Raw genomic sequence first — 19960 nt, forward strand, 5'->3', positions numbered from 1 at the left:
AGTTACTTGAAAATCTCAAGTTGTCGTCTCAACTGGGGAAGAACTAAAGTTCTGGAAATGTTATCTACCTCATACAGTTCTCATCATTACAGATTGTTGGCAGAGAGACTTTCATTAGCAGTTACAGCATAAAATAAAAATGTAAGCCCTCGTAGCATGGGCTTCTGCGTTTAGATTTGAATTTACCTATGTTAACAAGATATCAAAAAGAGACATAATGTTTATCTTTCTGTATGCATTCAAACCTGCTTCCTTTCATCCTGTGTTGCAAGCTGCTCATGGAATAGAAGCCTAGATTTTTGTAGGAGACATCCTAGGCTTCCCGCTCCCACAGCTACCCTGATGGTCAGCATAGCAATGAGTATAGATTTCTTGAGAGTCGGTGAAGATTTTAGACATTTTTTCCCATAAACAATTGCTTAATTTTACAAAGATTAAGTCATGTGCTTATTTTAATGTCATTTGCACAGAGAGAATACTTATTCTGCATAAGGTCAAGTGCATGTGCAAGTCTTCGAATGACTGTTATAAATAGTCCATACATGTGCTATTTAGAACTCCATTGCTCATGCATGCCTTCCAGTTCCAGCAGAAGTTCTGTGTGTGCAAGAGATGAAGGGTCACATTTCAGCGGATGTCAGTGAGGGCTCCAGAAAGCTTTGCAAAGCTGCAGAGCTTGACCTGTACAGAACCGTTTGACTAGCTGCCTCGCTTCTAGCTCTCCCTCCACCTCCAGGGCAAATTGACACATTTAACTATTATCCAATATTTATTTTTCCCACTAAGTTATATGGATCTTTACCAGATTACGTTTTTCAAAGTAAATTTAAATAGATTTTGGGGTTTTTTTTTGGGTTTTGTTTTTTTTTTTTGTTGCCAGTGGAGGTGGTGAGCTCAGCCGTTCTGTGAGGCAGCCAGAGCCTGGCCAGTGCCCCCAGCCCTGGCGTTCCACACCGTTGTTATTCTTGCAATGTTATTCTCTCCGAAGCTGCAGCTGCCAACTCTGTTCAAATGTGTGCTGGTTTTCTCTGCTATGGGCAAAGAGCCACCAAGACTGAAGCTGGATCCATGAAGCTCATTTCATGGCTAAATGCCGATTCCTTTAACCATAACTCTCCACAGGTAATGAATGGTGGAAGGATGCCACAAAACAGCATTTTTGGGGAAGAGGGAGGTAGGCACTTCTCTGTGCTGGAATATGAAAACGGTTGTTGCCCTAAGCAACAAAGTTATGTTCTCGTAGTCTGGGTAATGAAAACAAAAGGTGCCAGCCCTGACCTTTCATTTTTATTTCTTTTCAGATTGCTTTTTTCTTGGATGAATTTTAAATGGCTATTTGCAAGGCAACCACTCTTATTCCAAACAAGGATTCATCTGTCTGCTTTTGCAAGCATTAAGTCTACACCAAAAGGGAAACAAAACTAACTCACATTATTCCTGTCTGCATGGAATTTACAATAATGAAAACAAAGCACCTCAGCCATTTGCCATAGGGCGTCTCAAAGGATTCTGTTTTCATCTTACTAACTAGCTCCTTAAGGAAAGCAATTCACATTTTCCTTGGAAAAATCTCTGCAGACAGCAGAGTTAGCCAGCAAGAAATGTGACCTCTTCAAAATCTACCCAGTGTTTCAGTAGGGCGTAAAACCCAAATCTGATGGTAGAAAACTGGTTATTGGAGTAACAAACCAGATTAATTTGCTTTTATCATCCACCTCCCTTACTCCACTGTCATCAGTAAGGCTAAACAGATTAACGCTGATGGGATCATTTAATTTTGTATGCGTTATGATGAGTGCAGCTGCCTACTTTCTGTACAGCAAACATACGGATAAACGTATCTATTATGTAAAAACTAGTATTTATTTATACACTGAAGTTTCTCTTCTACTTGGCAGAACTTTTTTCTTCCACACTAAAACTAGTCTGATATGGGAATATTATTCTTTCCAGGATAAACTAATAAAACTTGGTGCTCTGCCACGTAGTGGTTACTCAGCTTTGGACAAGCTAGTTAAGATGTGAGAACTGGTAAGTTGCCTTTACTTTGGACTCCTCCAAGCTAGTATGCAATTCTTCCCAGCAGAGTTAATTAGCTTAGGCATCCAACCAGCAATTTTCACAGCAAACTAACCAATTATCTCTGCATGATACGACATTGTGTCATGTCTGAGCCCAGAATGTCTGTCTACATATGGGAAAAATTAACCACAAGTTGTGCCATTGAAAGTAGCAGTGGGTGCTCTAGGGAGAGGGATAGTTCCCTTCTGCCCTTCATGATATGAATACCTGGACTAATAACCAGATAGTGAGTACCTTGCTATGTGCACAATTTTTTTGCCAAATATCTTTTTTTAAGTCAAAATGATTATAAGTGAAGAGCACGAGGAGCCCAGGGTTCTGACTTCCCAAATGCAGTATAAAGCAAAAGCTTTTTTACATCAAATTCAGTATTATCTAGTAATTTGGTCACAGCTGAGTGCCCTCACTTACTTGGTAACAGCTTGAGCTTAAGCAGAACAGTGCAGATCTTTTACCTTGCAATGGAAGTGATGAGCTACTACTCCAGAGAGACTCACAAGATTCAAGGGAAACCTCTGACAACATACTTTTATCATTCAGGTGGTATTTTTATGACCTGCATCATTATAGTACTTCAGTTTCTCACTGTACTTATAAAATTATTCCTGTTGTTCCTAAGAAGTGAGGAAGTACATCTCTTCCCATTTTTCAAAGGAAAATGGATTTGCAGGGATGTTTAAAGCCTTGGCCATTGCCAGGCTCAAGAAAACTCTGACAGATTTAGAATCTGAACATATCTTCAGGAGGCTAAGGTGGGTCAATGACCAACTTTCTGCTGTGACAGTTACAGAAGTTGTATTTCTTCAACCAGTGTAACATACGGAGTTGTAAAGAAACAAGCACAATATAAAGCATGAAAGGAAAAAAATAAATTTCTGTAAGAAAGTTAGTGCACAAAATTATACTGATGCTAAGAATATCCTGGGCAGAGTACATAGTTATTACCTATTATATCCTCAGGAAGCAGCACTAAATGATCATTTAATTTAGTTGTTCAAATAATTTTTCACACTTGGGTTAAAAATATCCATCACCAATGCTAAAAGATGAGGCATTAAACTGATTCTTTTACTTGTAACTTCAAGTTGAGTGATATCTAATCAGTGCATTGAAAAGTCACCTACTCTCACTGTAGCCACTGTTGGCATTTCTCGATCTATTATCTCCTGTTTCCCAGCAGGAAGATAGGACTAGAATAAGAATTTCACCGCAAACATCTCTTCCTCAGCCTTTATAGAAAAAGAACCTCTTCCACATAATCCATGTTACCTCAAGGAATCTGGACTCCATAGCAATCCCAGCACCATTCCAAAATTCTTTAAACTTGAAGCTAATCCAGAACCCGTAGCAAAACGCAGGTACAAGTCTTTTCTGACAAGAACAGCTGTAACCATTTTAGAGTACTGCTTGAAGACAATAGAATAATCAAATCATAAAGGTTGGAAAAGACCTCTAAGATCATCAAGCCCAACCATCAACCCAATGCCATCATGCCCACTAAACCATGTCCTGAAGTGCCACATGTATGTGTTTTTTTGAACACCTCCAGGGATGGTGACTCCACCACTTCTCTGGGCAGGCTGTTCCAATGCCTGACCACTCCTTCAGTAAAGAAATTTTTCCTAATATCCAGTCTAAACCTCCTCTGGCGCAACTTCAGGCCATCTTCTCTTGTCCTAATGTACAGTTCCAAGTACAGACTGGTTTTGCATCAAAGACCCCTGAACAAATACAGTCAGTACTCCAACCTCCTGTGTTTCTTTTCCTACTAAATACTTATCCACTTGCACTTGCAGGGATTTGCCCTCTAGATTTCCGTCAGCACTCTCACTGCTACAGTAAATGACAGCACAACTGTCTCAGCACATTTCAAAGCCATGTAGCTGAGAAGCATGTCCCTCTCTGAAGGCACTGTGTGCTTTGTTCACTAGTTACACCCACAGTCGTTATGTCAGCTTTGCACTGACCAGTGACAAACTTTGTCTTTTGGTCTCTTGGAAATTCAATTCCCTTGTAAAATTCGAAATTGGACACTACATGACACATTCAGCAATAAATCATTTAGGTTGCATGACTTCTGGCTGCTGCTCTTCCATATAGAACTTAGGATGAAAGGAGAGGTGCCAGCATGGACACCCTCTGGCTGTATAGCGCTACAGAACCACACACATTTCTGTAAGAAATCAGGACAGTGAATTTGTCTTTAGTAGCTGCCCTCAGAGTGAACACATGATGCTAGTTTCTACTTCCCATACCTCTTACAGAACCAATTCTGAGATATACACTTGCACTTAGAATAACCTGGACTTAGAATAGCTCTGGACATGAACTGGGATACCCTGGGGTGAAATGTAATATCCTATATTGTATATGACAGCATAGTCCTTAATTTGTTAGAGACACCAATGAATAATAACACCAGGGGAAGTATTTTAAAAGATGAGATGTAGCCTCTGAGAGCCAGTCACACCTTTGGCATGACCCCTTGGAGTAATTTTTACATGGCTAGCAGTTTCCTTACAGTGCACAGCATATGTTCTCATTCTTCCACATGCATATATTACAAGACAGATAAGCATATATGTAATGGAAACAAGACCTTGTTCTGCTCACTGTTCCTAAAGAATCATTTGCACTAAGGGTGATGCCAAACTCCCAGTTTTGGACTGACATTATAAAAATGCCAAACCTAATGATGAACCAATCTGTGCAGAAGACTTGCATCTTCAAGTCATTTTTTTGTTCTCAGCTACACCCCTCCACCCAGCTTTTTCTTTTTTTTTTTTTTTTTTTTTTTTTTTCCTACCAGATAATAACATTTGCATGGATTTAACTTCCTTAGAACTACAGTTCTATGATCTCAATGGTATTTAAGCTGTGGATTATAACTGGCGTGATAAAGGATCACAAGTGTATCTTTTCTGTCAGCTTGTTCCATTCAGAACCTCTAACCACAGCTCATTGATGTAACAGACCATTACAGCCCATTGTGTCAGTTCATCTGGTGGGATCTGTGCACTATAAGCATGACAGATTTCCTCTGCAGCAATTACAGTCTATTGTGACAATAGGATTTAATGAATATAAACAACAAACCACATAATCTGTTATTACAGAACACAGCTATGTACCCAGATGGGAATTAAGTTCCTAGATATTGCCAGTTGCAATGTTTAAAATTGTGCCTATATCAATCTTTGTGTTATTAGATGCAATGCTCTAATTTCCAGCATACATTTATCTAAAGCCTAGCAGGTGAAAGGTCTTCAGAATTTAAAGCCTAACCCTGCAAGTGTTCTGTGATTTAATTTTTTCTGAGTTAACATTATCTTTTAGGTTTTCAGATGTTTACTCCCTGTCTTTCACTGTGACACTAACATGCTGTTAAATTTTCAGTACCAGCACTGAAGATTAAACAAATAAATACAATAAAATCAGCCGCAGAAATTAATGAAACATACCAGAACATTCCTATATTGTTACCACAGAACAGACACTTCTGCTTAATCATAATTTTTATAAATGATGGGCAAAGTGCTGTGCCAATGCAAATCTGTAAAATCAGTGTTTGAAATTTTGCTGATTGATACAGCTGAAGCTCTAGAGGGATTTGATATATATTTATGAAATTCAAACTCTTTTTCAAAGTACATAAATGCTCCCTACTCTAAAGGTGTGCAATCTACAAAAGTTCAAATTTTCTGTGGGCTCATTTTAAAAATCTGGCCTGATTACAGAGATTTTCAGCTTTCAAATGTGAGCTCTGGACTTGAGTACCTCAGAATTACAATTACAGTGTTGGCACAGCTGTATTTCCATCCATGTAGACGGGCACTACTGGAATATACACATATTCTTTGTTTAAGTAATTGAAAATTAAAGAGTAAATTAATGAGGACTACATGTGGGTGAGCTGCCTGAATGCCATTGCGAATCACCACAGCCATCATCATGTACTTTTGAGAAGAAATCCCCAGTTAAACACACTTCCACATAGTTGTACCAAAAGGGGAAAAGACTCTTACCCTTACCTAGCATGCGAACACATTTGGCATTCTGGTCAGGATTATCGAATGAGATTTCTCCGCACCTCTGAAAAACAAACCCAAGAAGCACATATTTAGTTAAAGACTCGGGGATTGATAGTATCCCTGTCCTTGTCCTCTGGTACCTCTGTTTATGTCTGGCATTAGAGACGTTCTGAGGGACATTTTTAAAAATAGCAAAATCAAAAGATTTTCAAGTAGCCAAAGTCTGAGGAAGAATGGGGACTGCCAATATGCAAAGATGGGTCAGCACTGTATTCCAGAGTATTCAACAAGGAAAACTCCAGGTAACACCTCTCACCTTTGTATCTATGGCTTAAGCTACTCCTTCCCTCATCCAGTTACTCTTCATTAGCATCAGATCAAATTACACAGGAGGCCTCATTTACCACTGGCAGCCATTAAAGTATACTGAGTCAGTTGTCACACTGCTGCACCCTAAACAGGATCTGTGAAATGACCCAGTTGAAAACAAACCAGCCATGCTGGTGCAATCATTTGTATTTCTGTAAAACAAACATTTAAAAAAACCCACAAACTCTTAAGATATTTATTAATGAAAGCTGTCAACTCACAATGTTTGAACTCTCCATAACACCTGTGAGTATAATTGTTTTGTTGTAAAGTGCAGGTAAATTACATCTGTATGCTAACATGTTTGGTTAAGAAAAACAATATTCACATATACAAACATATTATCAGGGCTGATATTCTGTCCCTATACAAACCCAGTAAAGGAAGATCATTAGAATTAGGATCAGAATACAAAAATGCAAAAATGTTGGGTTGTTTTCAAAGAGAAGACATCAATTTTCAGCCCTTTATGCAGACAGGCATGTCAGTTTAGCTGCCAGGAGGAACGTAATTGGTGTGGCTCACGTGTGGTCTGATTCAGCTCCAATTGCAGTCAGTGCACAGATCCTTCAGGTGCTACAAAAACTATTCCATTTTGCATTGCTACACTTAGTGTTTGTGATAGGGGCTTAAGGAGAGTCTCATATGTTACACGTGAAAGTGGTCTGTACTTCTTTATCTGCATATTTCTGCTTTTGGTATCTATGACCAAATGGGAATAAAAGCACACTGGTTCAAGTTTGGAAAAACTAAGATCTATCTATTTCCCTTCCTCTTTCTTTCTCTCTCACACAGTTGGCTTTTTTCATCAGCTTTTTCTCCTCTATGTAAGACAAAGTTGTTCGTACTGTCTTTTCCTTTTTTTGTTGTTGTTAATAAAAGTGACAATTACAGCAAATATTAAAGTTTACAAAGAATCAGGTAAGTAAAAACCCCCAGAGCTTCAAAGAAGATGAAACAGATGAAACAGTTTAATAAATGAACAACACATTTGGAACTTATTAGTTTTAAAACAGCCTTCATCTCCCTCACACTGAAATAAACACAAATAAACAAACAAAAGCCCATCTCCCACACAGTCTCTTCATATATCAGTACATCTAAAAAGAGCAAACAGATGCTTGTATTAACCATCCTAGGTGGGAGCACATACTACTGAAAGACTGCAAAAGAAAAACAACACCCAGCATTTCAAAATTATTGTTATGAATGCTCTTATACGAGCTCCCTGTCAGAAGACAAAGAAATTTGCTATTTATTCTTCTAGGTAGAATGTTAAGATCTGTGCATCTTCGCACAGAAATGCCCCAGCTTCAACTTCATGACCTCAAGTACACTTAGACAAACACAGATTTAAGAAAGCACATTAAAATTTGCTGTCTGCCTCACCCCTGAATTTAAGCTGCTCTTTGAAAACTCGGCTTTTTTTTATTTAGTCTCTCAGAGGTATTGTATGTTCCAGACATACTTATATAAACATCACATTTCAGGCTGGCACACTATGTCGTACAATATCTAGCAATACTCACCAGTCCTAGTGTTAGGAAATTGGGAAAATGGCTAATGTTCCCCAGAGTGCCCTAACTTCCCACTGGATACATTATGGTGACTGATGAACTTTGAAACTTTGCAAGTCTCAGAAAACTGTATACAAGTTCATTGGCTTATCTGAATCCTCTTAACCCCTGAAGCCCACAGAATGCAATGAGAACCATGTTACAACAGTCAGCCTGGGAGATTTTTCACTGCTACCACTGGAGCTGGAAATAGCAGGAGAAAAAGCTTCAGCAGCAGTTTAATTTCTGAAGCCAGTAAAAGTTCATAGGTACGCACTAATGAGTTGAAAAATAAACTGTTACCAAACTGCTCAGAGTATTTAAAAAAGTTGGATCCAGTATGTGTAAAGTGGCATGGAAATACAGAAGGCACTAATTTTTGCTCATTAAAAAAAATAGAGTTGTTTGGGCATTTTTGCTGTTAGCAGATGTTTTCCATGAACAAGAAGAAAGGAATGACTTCAGGATTTAATCTTTAGGATTACACTGAGGCTTTGCCGCCACTGCTGTGAATTCAGGCCAGGCTTGGATAAGTTTCTCCTGTCCTTTTCCTGGCCCAACTTACTTCCCTTTCTGGTTTGGGTTTGTTCCACCTGCTTGTATATTGTGGCTGGTACTGAGAGATGAGGCCAAGAGTCAGTCACTAGTGGATCCACCAGAGAGCAGGAATAGGAATGTGACATTCGATGCTGGTTACTCTACTTTTAAATTTCAACCAGTCAGAAAGCAGAGAGAGGAGGAAGAATAACCCTGGACATAGGCAGACCCACTGCACACCTTAAGATCACCATGTATGTCTGCTGAAGAAGCTGAGAGAGAAATATGACATCTGTTTTAAAGACTGGCTAAACAGCCTCTAGAAGCTGCTGCTTATAAGCAGTCCTGGCTGCATTCACAGCATTCAGGTCAGGAAGAAGATATCAGTTGTCCATTCCCATTTTAGAGAAAGTAGAGAGTCAATGGGGAACTCTAAAGACCATACATACTATCCTGTTAGGAAGAGCAATGAAATCACACAGGACAGTTGCATCTGAACTTCATTTCTTGAAATCCATTATGAGGTTGGAATCATAGTCCTGACTTATATTTGAAGCTCATTAGAGTTCCAAGATTTCACTCCAGAAGATGACAAATCATATTCTTGGATCTAAATTGTCCCAAAGGTTGGAATATCTTAAACCTCAGTTTGGGCTTCATGGTTCAGACTGGTGGGATTGGATCTTCTGTATGTACTCTTAGATGCTGGGCTGGTGAGTTTACAGAGGCACCCTGGCTGAAAATAATACCACTGGCTTTCACTTACCCTGAAGTAAGAGAGGATTTGTTGTTGAAAATGTTAAAACACTGCTGTGTTTGGGAGGGGTCAGACTTAACAAGGTAGTAGGTAAAGACTCTTTTCAGTAGTTCCCGGTGACAGGAGAAGGGACAATGGGCACAAGCTGAAACACAGAAAGTTCCATTTAAATATGAGGAAAAACTTTATGGTGAGGGTGACAGGGTATTGGAACAGGCTGCCCAGGGAGGCTGTAGAGTTCCCTTCTCTGGAGGTATGCAAGACCCACCTGGATGCAGTCCTGTGTGATGTGTTCCAGGCAATCCTGCTTTAGCAGGGGAGTTGGACTAATGATCTCTAGAGGTCCCTTCCAACTCTGACAATTCCATGATTCTGTGAAATCTTCATTATACCTTCATATCTCCTGAATCACTGAATGCTGGACTAGACTGTGGGTTTTACTGTGGAAAGTATAATTACTTCCAGTAAATACTATTTTCAGTAGCATAGATGTGTTTTCACATAGGATTGTACCCAGCAATTCATTCTGCATGTGAGAAAGTATTTTTTTAAGCAAATTAATTAATAAATTATCTACTCTCTCTTTTCTGAGATCAGATGCATGCCATGATGTTGAATCTGTTACACAAGCTGAAATGTGGTAAACTAGAATAGGATTTACAAGTTTCCCATGGAAGAAGAGAACAAATCACAGAACAGCCGAAAGTGGAGCTTAAAAAAACAAAGACAAAAAAAATGAGAGAGTTGCAATTAGAGAATAGGGATGAAAGGACATGATATTCAGGAGAAATGTGACACGAACTCCAATCCTTTGATAAGTGGAGAGCCTTGAGCCAGCCTGGCTGGCTCTACTGGCCCAGTACCACCTGTTGGGAAGGGGAAACACCATATTACACAGGCACCACCCTCCAAAGGGAAAGGCTCTGCTGGAGAAGGGTGCTGGCATGCATGACCACCTCTTTGCAAGATGCTATGAGGAGTACAAAGGGCAACAGAAAGCCTTCTGCAAGTAGCCCTGCACCAAAACAATGTAAGTAAAACTGCAGAAACAGTAGGGCTAGAAAACAAAATTCATTCAGAGAGTGGATGGAAAATATCCTCTAGCCCAGTTGTACTGATGCAGTGGTGCAGCTCATGTTACTCCTTAAGTACTACGTGATCATACATAGGTTGGGTTTCTATTTCCAGCATGCCTGGGCTCACACCACCTGCATTTGAGGATTTGAAATATGTAGCAATAAACAGGGTATATACCCCAGACAGAATGTGCCCTCATTTTTTAGGGTTTTGTTAATGTTATGGAGAAAACTTCATCTATGAAAAAAATGTTTTTGAAGTCATGCTATTCAACCTCTATCAGTACAGTAAATTAAAGCATTGCCCATTTTAAGAAGAGAGATGCAAATAAAGTAATTGAAATAAATAGGACTAAATTCATATCTAAGAAAAAATGTAGCAAGTAAAGATCTGAAAGTGTTTACCATGAGAACTGCAGTACGTGACTTGTCAATTTTCTACTTATTAAATGCATATAGTTAACATTTAACTATTTTAGTAATTTTAGAATGTTTAATGTTTTCAAAATATAATAAGAGGTTTTCTGGCAGGAAATTTGAATGTGCACAATTTTGACTGTTTTAAGCTGCAGACACCAAGTTCTGAAAAGCCAGCTTAGTCAGAGAAAAGGTTATTGGAGCAGGAACCACATTTATAGGCTTCTTCACTCTGTTCTGTTCTGCACATCCTGAGTATGGCATTCAACATGTACGTTGCTTCCAACATTTGTAATAATTAATGAGGTACTTGATGTACAGGATCAGCCAAACATGACAATAAAGACTGGGTAATTTTCTTTTGCAGGAAGTGACAGTGATTATTATACCTCCAAACAGAGGAGATGTGTTAATTGCACATTGATGGCATGCCAAATATTTTTTGAGAACCCATCTAATTTCTTTTTTAAAGTTACTGTAAGTTCATATGCTCTGCTCTTACCAATAGTAGAAAGAAGAGGATTCTACATAACAACATTGTTTGTTGTGATTTATTTTCAGAGTACTGCATATAAATTCTTGTTCCTTTAGAAATTGGAATTAAAAGATACACTCATAGATACAACTGTCTAAAAGAATTTAAGGCAGAGCAAATAACTTCCGTGTTTCTATGAAAAAATGGACTATGTCAGAGGCAAAAAAATGCTAGTTATTCATATTTCTGTTTTCCTATTATGTTTCTTTCCCCATTGCCTCTAAAAAGTACTTGAATAAAATCCTGTAGAATGTACAAGCATCATTCTAATTGCCTAAGGATTTATAGATGTAAATAAAGTCTCTTAGTGTGAAAAGCAACATCACTTCATAAGTCTCAGCAATCTTTTATAGAAACAACTGGCCACTCACATAAATAGCTTAAAATGAAGAGTTATGTTTCACAAGGAGTCAGGCCACATGGTCTTTGTCTTCAGGCTGCCTGGGAGAAGATTTAAGGTGTATTCATCCCAAAGGCTGATGGAACATCAGAGTGTAGGACCTGCAGGATTTCCAATGCAGTATTACACTTGTGGCATTTCCAGTTCTGCCTCTCCTGACAAGGACAAAAGAAAGTACAGGAACTACCAGACCAGACTGACGTATGTAATCTGTCCTGCCTGCAGCCTTTTCCCAAGTGTCTCCCTCAAAATGAAAGCCTTGTAGTAATATCTGTCAGTGATTAAACCAATGTTTATGTAAAACAAGGAAGTTCTCTACCAATACTCTGCAGAATCTTGAGATGCACTTAAATGCCAAATGCTTTTGAATTTTGGTGAATCTTTACCCGTGGCCTTTGTTTGCTTTAGCAAAGGAAATTAAGCCATTGTTTTTATTTGTTTAGAGACAAAAGCTTCTTTTCTCTCTATCACCCTATTTTAAATTTAACAGGCCTACATCTGATCAATTTTCTCTGGAGTGAATGATTTCAAAACACTCACCCTATTCAGATGAACTTGAATTCCAGCTCTGAATTCCTCAAGAGCTTTACTTAGCTTTTCTTACCTGATAATATGTGAAAATATGTGTCTAAGGAATACAACTTGAGAATTGCATATATATAAACATTCCCATTGGTAGCAAATACCACTAGAGTCTTTCAGGTAATAAAATTTCCCAAGGTCCATAAGAATTGTGATTGTTTACATATTACCTCCCTGGCCTTTCTTAACAATTCCCATCATTATTATAGATATAAACCTATACTTACCTGGAAGTTTAGACCTACATTTGGTAACTTCAGTGTTCCACTGTATTGGAGTGCAAAACAGTACACTTATCTTGAAAAGGCAAGTATCCTGTGTGCACCCACCCATTCACAGATGTGGTGTAATCACAGCATACAGACAATTGCCTTTAAAATACTATTAGCAGCAAGAATGCTACATTTGCTGCTCTTCAAATTACTGCTATTACTTTACCACTATTATATTACAGCTATACCATATTTCATGGGTAAAGTTTCCACCTTTCCTATTTTGTGTAGAACTGAGGCTGCTAACTGAAAACTTAGGTTCTACTAACATCTGGATGATTTTTCCGCAGAGCAGAGTAACTATGTCTAGGCAGACTTGTTTTGAGAGTTCTTCCCTTTCTAAGCTTTCCTGGAGAAAGAGAAAGTTTCTCTTCCCTCCAGAAAGTAAAAACACTTTGCTCAAATAACCTCTCAGCATTGCTAGTTTCACTCTCCAGCAGCACCTTGGCAATGCACTTCATTCTGGAATTAACCATGCTGTAGACCCTCAGCTAGTCTGAACAGAAGGCACGGCAAAATAAGCAATTACAACTACATTGAGCAATAATTCCCAACCAACTGTTGTTGCCAGTAGTCAGCAACTTGTTTGTGGGCTAAATAGCCCGAGGTGAACTTTCAGGCTGTTCATTTTCTCACAAACCTGTGATTTACTGTGATTAAGAGGGGTTTGAAATGAATTAATGTTGCTGGAAAATGGATATAGCATTTTAACTGCTCTGTTTTCTTCTTCAGTTAAGGAAAAATAAGTTTAACAGTGTTTGACTTCATTAGGGAGGCACCAGTAGCCCTGACCCCCGTGGGGATCTGTCAGTGTTTCAATATGGCATCCCTACTTTTAAGTGTTTATAACATGGGCACTGGGAGCTAGATCTAGAATTACTAAGCAATAAAAATGTTGGGTATTAATAAGCAGTAAGTCACAGTTGAGTGTGCATTAACAGGCGAGGCACAACTTGTAGGCATGTTCTGAGGAGGTGCCATCATCCAAGAAGTGTCCAAGAGCCAACTAATTTCTTAACCTCACAGGATGAATCTGTATTACAGTTCATTTTCTAGTTTACATTTTAAAGAATGCAAAACATCTCTAGATTACGTAATGGATCTTCCCACCACAAAACCAGTTCTAAGTGGGAGGGAAGATGGGAGGAAAATATCAATACTAGGGAAAAGGCAAATTCATTGCCTCTATTTATTGTTGCTCTGATGTGAAACATCAAAGTTCTCTGTATTTAAACATTTTCTGGACCACACAATTGCCTTTCCTCCTCCTCCGAGTTGCAGAGCTGGGCTGTTCTCCTAGCTGCTTTCTGTTGTTGCTGCCATTTTCACTTTCTACTGAAATTTATAATGGGAGGAAAATATAGGATTAATTTGGGAAAATTTAGGTCTCAACTTCAACCACATGTTTTCCTTACATATTTCAACTATCTACTGGAGCAAAGGAAGGGTCAAAGCCTCAAAAGTACTGACTGACACACCATTCTTTCCAAGAAGGAAATCAAAGGTCTGTGGGAGAACAAACCTCCTGTAGAGTTTCCTCAGGCTGTTCAGGGCAACGTGGGAAGAATTTTGGCACCTGCTTATTTGTGTGTGCCCAATGCATACTGAATGCTTGGTGTGCAAAAACAGTCTCCGGAAGGACAAGGAGACTGAGTGCTGGTAAGATGACACAGGCATCAGGTTCCCCCTGCCTAATAAACTGTCTCCCTGACCACTTCCTGAGAGGTACCAAGTGCTGGTGCCCACTTGCTTCTCAAGTGCTGTGCATTTTTTGTTCCCTAAAACATTTGCATGCACTGAAGCAGTTCTGTTTCATCATTTCCAGGACTTCATTTTTTAAGGAATGAGAGTTGGTGGGAAACACTCGTGCCAAAAGCATACCAACAAGAGGTGATGTGTTCATGAGTTCACTGCTTTCACTCATCTTCTGGCATAGATGCAGACTTAGGTAACAGAACTAGCACTGGACCAACAAACCAGGTAGGAGAGAGTTAGAAGACATCTAACCAACTTCAAGACATACATGTGGGAGGTCTGGTCAAGCAGACAGCTTCAGCAGAAATTACAATACAGCACTTAGAGGCAGAAGTCAGGAAACTACTTTTCCCTAGTTCCTCACTTGTGCACCACACATTGCTTGAGTCTGAAGTTGCAGGGCCCTACTGACAGCTACACAGTGACTCCAAGATTGGTCATCCTGTTAAAAGTGAGCTTTTCTCTTTCCCCACTCTCCTTCTCTCCTTGCTCTTTGCACAACATAACTTTGTGTTTGCTGTCTGCCATCCATGAGAGACTCTGCAAATAAAACTTCATATGCAGAAAATCCTTTCTGCTACTCTGTGTCATCACTACATGTCCTAAGGAAATGTGGGACCAACTGCTGTGCAAAGAGGACACAATCAAAGAATGGCCTCAGGCCTTGTTTCCATCAGCTGTGTGGATTATGCCAATGTGTCACAACATGAAATCCTCACTTCAGACTCTATCTCCTGAGCTTATCACCAACCACTTACAGCTTTGCTCCCAAACTGGATTCTGGTTATCCTCAAACATTTTGAGCTCTCCTGCCTCGTACTTACTTTGAAACTCTTTTGCCACAATAAGCAATTTTAAAATATAAGCACTATCTTCAATTGTTCTGTACCAATGGCCTCATACAAAATTTTATGGGCATCTGTCCAGCATGTTACCAAACACTGTCAAAATAGGCATCTCTAGTGGTGTTTTAGCCTGACAACACAGTCATAAGTATCAATTAGAAGTACTCTTATATCAGTGCAGTTTAGAAAAGGAAACAAAACCAAAAAACTAAGTAACTTTAGCACTGCATAAACGACTTTCAGAACTTCAAGTACAGCCACCACACATCACGCTTCTACATGCAGAACATATGGAGCTACAAAACAGCAAGTGTTGTTTTGACAGGAAAAACTTGCATTTCAAAAATCATCTTATTAGACATTGAGGAAAAGCATCTTCTGCATTTAAAGAAAGCATCATTGATACTTACATCTTTTTGACAACTTTAAAAGTGGGATTAATAACATATCTGAAGCCATAGGGATGCTATTATTTTCAGGAAACATTCAGACTGCAATAATCACTAGGACCATATTCCATGCACAGGGAAATTCATGTTTTTTTGACATATCAATTAAAGTTTCCCAGATTGCAGTATTTTGGAGCTAAAAAGACTTAATTTTCCCTCTGAAAATAATTCTCAGAATCAGAGACTTTCTTTTAGAGTTTTTGTTGTTTGTTTTTGTTTTTTTTCTTATGTGTGAAAGCATCAGCTCAAAACTGATTCGTATTGTTAGCAAATGCTGCACAAAGCTGCTCTTTTCTCTTCTTTTGCTTCTCAACACATTCTGATTATAATCTCTTAGCTAAGGCTACACCTATGGCCATCCTTGAGATGGTAAAAGAACTGTAAATGTTTTACTTGTAGTAAAATACACCAGAGGAGTTTACACAAGGAATTAACTGCCCAGGTAGCTTCCTTCTCTTGCAGGTTCAAGGTCTCCCGGAGTGATGGGCATCTTGATTCCCCATTCAAAAACTGTAAAAGTATTTCAGTCTAAAGAAGCTTATTTAGACTGCAGAAACAACTGGCATAAAAACCAGAAGAAAGACTCCATGGGAACAAAATGTCCTCTAGGTCTGCATTCAAAGTCTTCCTGAGCTGTCAATCACCAGCCTAGAGGAAATAAAACCATAGCAGTTTCATTGTTATCTGCTACTGACACAATCCTGTTTTGTGAAAAACCATTCGAACAAGTACGGAATGATATTAGAGAGTTCACTTCCATGTATAATCCAAATAAGATCCCGAGCATACCAGAGGGCAAAAGACCTACAAACACTTCACCTGCCACACTTCATTTTCTTAGTAAGTTTTCACCACTAAGGAACATGGAAGTATTTTAGACTTGGTTATGAACAACTGTATTTTTGCAGAAGAAAAAAGATCATGTTCTTCACACTTTAAATAATTACAACATAAAGCACATTATATAAGGAAGGTAGTATTTAGTATAAAAAACAGGGCACAAGTTAATTTCATAGAATATCTCTGTATTAAACCACTTTCTTTAGAAATGAAACAATAAAAAGAAAATAGTTACTATTCTTTCAGGCCGTGCAAAGAAGAGACAACACCTATTATTTACGGGAGCTAAATGAAGGTGACAAAAGGATTTTGGCTGAATGTGGTTCCTTCTCTTTATCCGGATATATCTTCTGAAGATAAACTCTCTTGAAGAAAGATGTCCTCCTTTTGTATGTAGTAAACATCAAGTGTTTTGCAAAAATGGCAAGGCTGTCTCCTGTTACTCCCTATTCAACTAGATACTGCTTTTCTGGGGGGAATCTGAGAACTGTACTTCATCTGTAGAAGAAAAAAATGTTAACTTGTTAACCTCTTGTTGTCATGGGAATAATCTTACATTGCCTTTTGGCCTGGTTTTACTCATATCTTCCATTCTTAGCTGCCAAAGTCAACACAGTGAATATATTACTGTTGCAGTTTCTATCATATAGCTCCTACCCATCTGTACAAAACCAGACAATGCCTTTGATTTTTAGTATTAAGCAATTCAATCCTGACTAATATGCATGGCATAACTTCTATTCAGTGTCTGTTACCAACCTTATCACCATACATCTGAATTTGTTGCAGTAGGCACATTAAGTAATGTGACTAATATCTACCATATGCAGTTTGTTCTTTGTCTGGTCCCCCAAGGGGAAAACTGGGTGTACAATGTAGCATTTGCTGTTCCAAAGCAAATGATTTTTTTTCACTTGTGCTATTTAAGCGTGTTATTAGAACAGAATCAGAATGGTCTGGGTTGGACGAGACCTCATCATCTAGATCCAACCCCCCTGCCATGGGGAAGGACATCTCCCACCAGACCAGGTTACTCAGAGCCCCATGCAACTTGGCCTTGAACATACCCAGGGAGGGGGCAGCCACAATTTCCCTGGGCAACCTGTTCCACTGTCTCTTTTATTATGCCTTTTTGGTAAAGATGGGATTGAAAAACAACACTTAAGATCTATTGCTTTGACTTTTTTTCTTGAATTCCCAATTTTTACATGATAGGCTTAAAGAAAATTCATTCTCCCTGTACATTTTCAGAAAATTGCTGACACTGAATGTCTTACCTAGTTATTTCTTTAAATTAAATCTCAGCTTTGGTAGAACATCTGTTTTATAAAACTACCAAAAAACTAAAATCTACATAATATTTAAAACTATGGTGGACTGGTTTGAATCTCATTTGAGGGAACTGACCTCTAAAGTTCACAAAGGAAGAGAGATGGAAATTTCTAAGGGACTGATTTATCCTGCCTGATTTACAGAGAAAGCCTGGATGCCTACCTCTTCATCAATGAAAGTAAGAAGGATTGAGCTGACTCTGTAAAACATCTGCTGCAAATTTAGAACCTAAAATCGGTGTTAATCTTGAACATTAGAGGCTGGACCTGACCAACAGAAGAAATGTTCTCCCAGTTGCAACACCACGGCAAGGTGGCTGGCAGGTAAGCAGAGATGAGGGAATTGCAAAATGGTCTCACCATGACATGTGGGATAACCAGAAGGTTTGGCTACAGAGGGAAGCCAGCATGGACTGCTTAACAACTTTAGATTAATAGCATTTTTGGTGAAGTACTTCAAAGGATGCTTTTAACACTACTGTGGTCATAGTTATTAGGACTGATTGACCACTTGGGAAGAGTACAAGGTGAATAACCCAGTACAGCTGTGAGGCCCACAAACAACTACAGGAAAATATGCATTTTCTTCACAGTAAACAGAATGCCTTCTCTGAAGCCATGGGTAAATCCTGTTATTTCCTCTTAGTTTATAGAAATGATGAAGTAGGGAAAATACTGTTTCCAGTTTTCCTAATTTATTTTGTTATATGCCTTTGTATGTAACATATAATGCATTTAATGAAGTATAAAAATAGTTATAATTTGTTGGGAGTAAAGACTGCTGAGTGAATTATGCTTTGTGGGAAGCAGTGGTACGTTTAAAAGTTGTGCAGTACAGTGATTGAGAGAAAGGAGCAGAAGCACTTTCCATGTCAGAATCTGAAAGCACCTCTTATCAAGAATCCTCTTTTTAAAACATTAATACATTATTATGGTGTCTGTCGTATTTACATATGGAGCTTGTCATTCTTCACAAATGAGTCATGGTTCCTCAGATATTGCAATATACCTGAGCCATAAAACTCTTATAAAACTGTATACAGTACAAGTGGTACATCCCCATCATTTTACAAAGAAAGAATAATGAAGTTTTTTACAGCACCAATTAGAAACTGTGTTTAAGTTTACTTTCCTAGCATTTTTTTTTTAATCAGAATTTACATAATAATAAATAATGAAGTTACATGTAATTATTTTGGCTGATTTTATTTTAAAACTGACAATTACTGTTCAGTTTATGCCACACCAACCTAATTAATAACCTAGGTGAAAAAGCTGTTCAGCACAAACGTTTTTCAGTGGCTATGTGCTGAGTTCCAATTAGAAAAGGTTTTGAAGTACCTCCTGTTCATATGAAAACACCTTAAATTTGCATTTGGATCTAAACTCTTGTTGCTCAGACCTTTCTGTATGATGGATGCAGACGCATTTCTATGATTTGAATGCTGGCAATGCAATGCTAACCTACTGACTGAAGTGACTGCAGGAGATCTCATGCTGAAGACTGACACAAACGATGTAATGAGTTTTTAATAGTCTCTGCATGTGGAAAACATTTAGTGTCTCTGATTTATTATTTTTTAATATCTTTCCATTTTGTTGTTAGTTATTTTTTACAATAGTATTTTTCGTTACCCTTGAGACAAGCTAAGTTTTACAGTTAGATACTGTACAGATGGGAAATGGAGGAAAGGACTGATTACACAAACTTGCTAAAGGTCACCAACCTACTGAAAGACCAGGGAGTAACACTCCAGTTGCCTCTAAATCTGTGTACTATTTCTTACATTAACAGAATGACTACATTTATCTTGTTGAGTAATGGATGAGTAAATACAGGAACTAATAGTTCAGACTGATGAGCACTCTCACCTCATAAAGTCAGCTGAACAACTTGGGCCAGAAAAATCAGCTTTGAGGGGAAATACTTTGAAGCCAAGTGTCATATTAGATCAGAATCACTGTAAAGGTTTGATTTCCGAAAGCACCTCAGTGACTTAAGAACACAGTTATTAAATTAGCCCTGTTCTTGTTGACTATTTAGATTTTTCCTTATGAACCTGTATGTAAGTAAATCCACCACATACAGGTAACACTTGGATGAGCACATGAAAGGCCCTGTGTGT

At 38.5% G+C, this 19960-nt stretch overlaps 1 protein-coding gene across 2 annotated transcripts in view; it reads right to left on the bottom strand.

The window, feature by feature from the left end:
- The window catches only part of PDE7B (phosphodiesterase 7B), a 169379-nt gene that overhangs the window by 104582 nt on the left and 44837 nt on the right, over positions 1–19960 (bottom strand). Inside the window, exons 1-2 of one of the 2 annotated variants that reach the window (XM_051614724.1) lie at positions 11732–11748; positions 6114–6174 (exon numbers count right to left, since the gene is read on the bottom strand). In XM_051614724.1, coding sequence (XP_051470684.1) covers positions 6114–6120 — 7 coding nt within the window. In that variant the 5' untranslated portion in view covers positions 6121–6174; positions 11732–11748. Of the gene's footprint in view, positions 1–6113; positions 6175–11731; positions 11749–19960 lie in introns of those variants that run through there. The other variant, XM_051614723.1, reaches the window with a different exon arrangement.

Source organism: Apus apus, chromosome 3 (genome assembly GCF_020740795.1).
Source record: "Apus apus isolate bApuApu2 chromosome 3, bApuApu2.pri.cur, whole genome shotgun sequence".
NCBI classification, from domain to species: Eukaryota; Metazoa; Chordata; class Aves; order Apodiformes; family Apodidae; genus Apus; species Apus apus.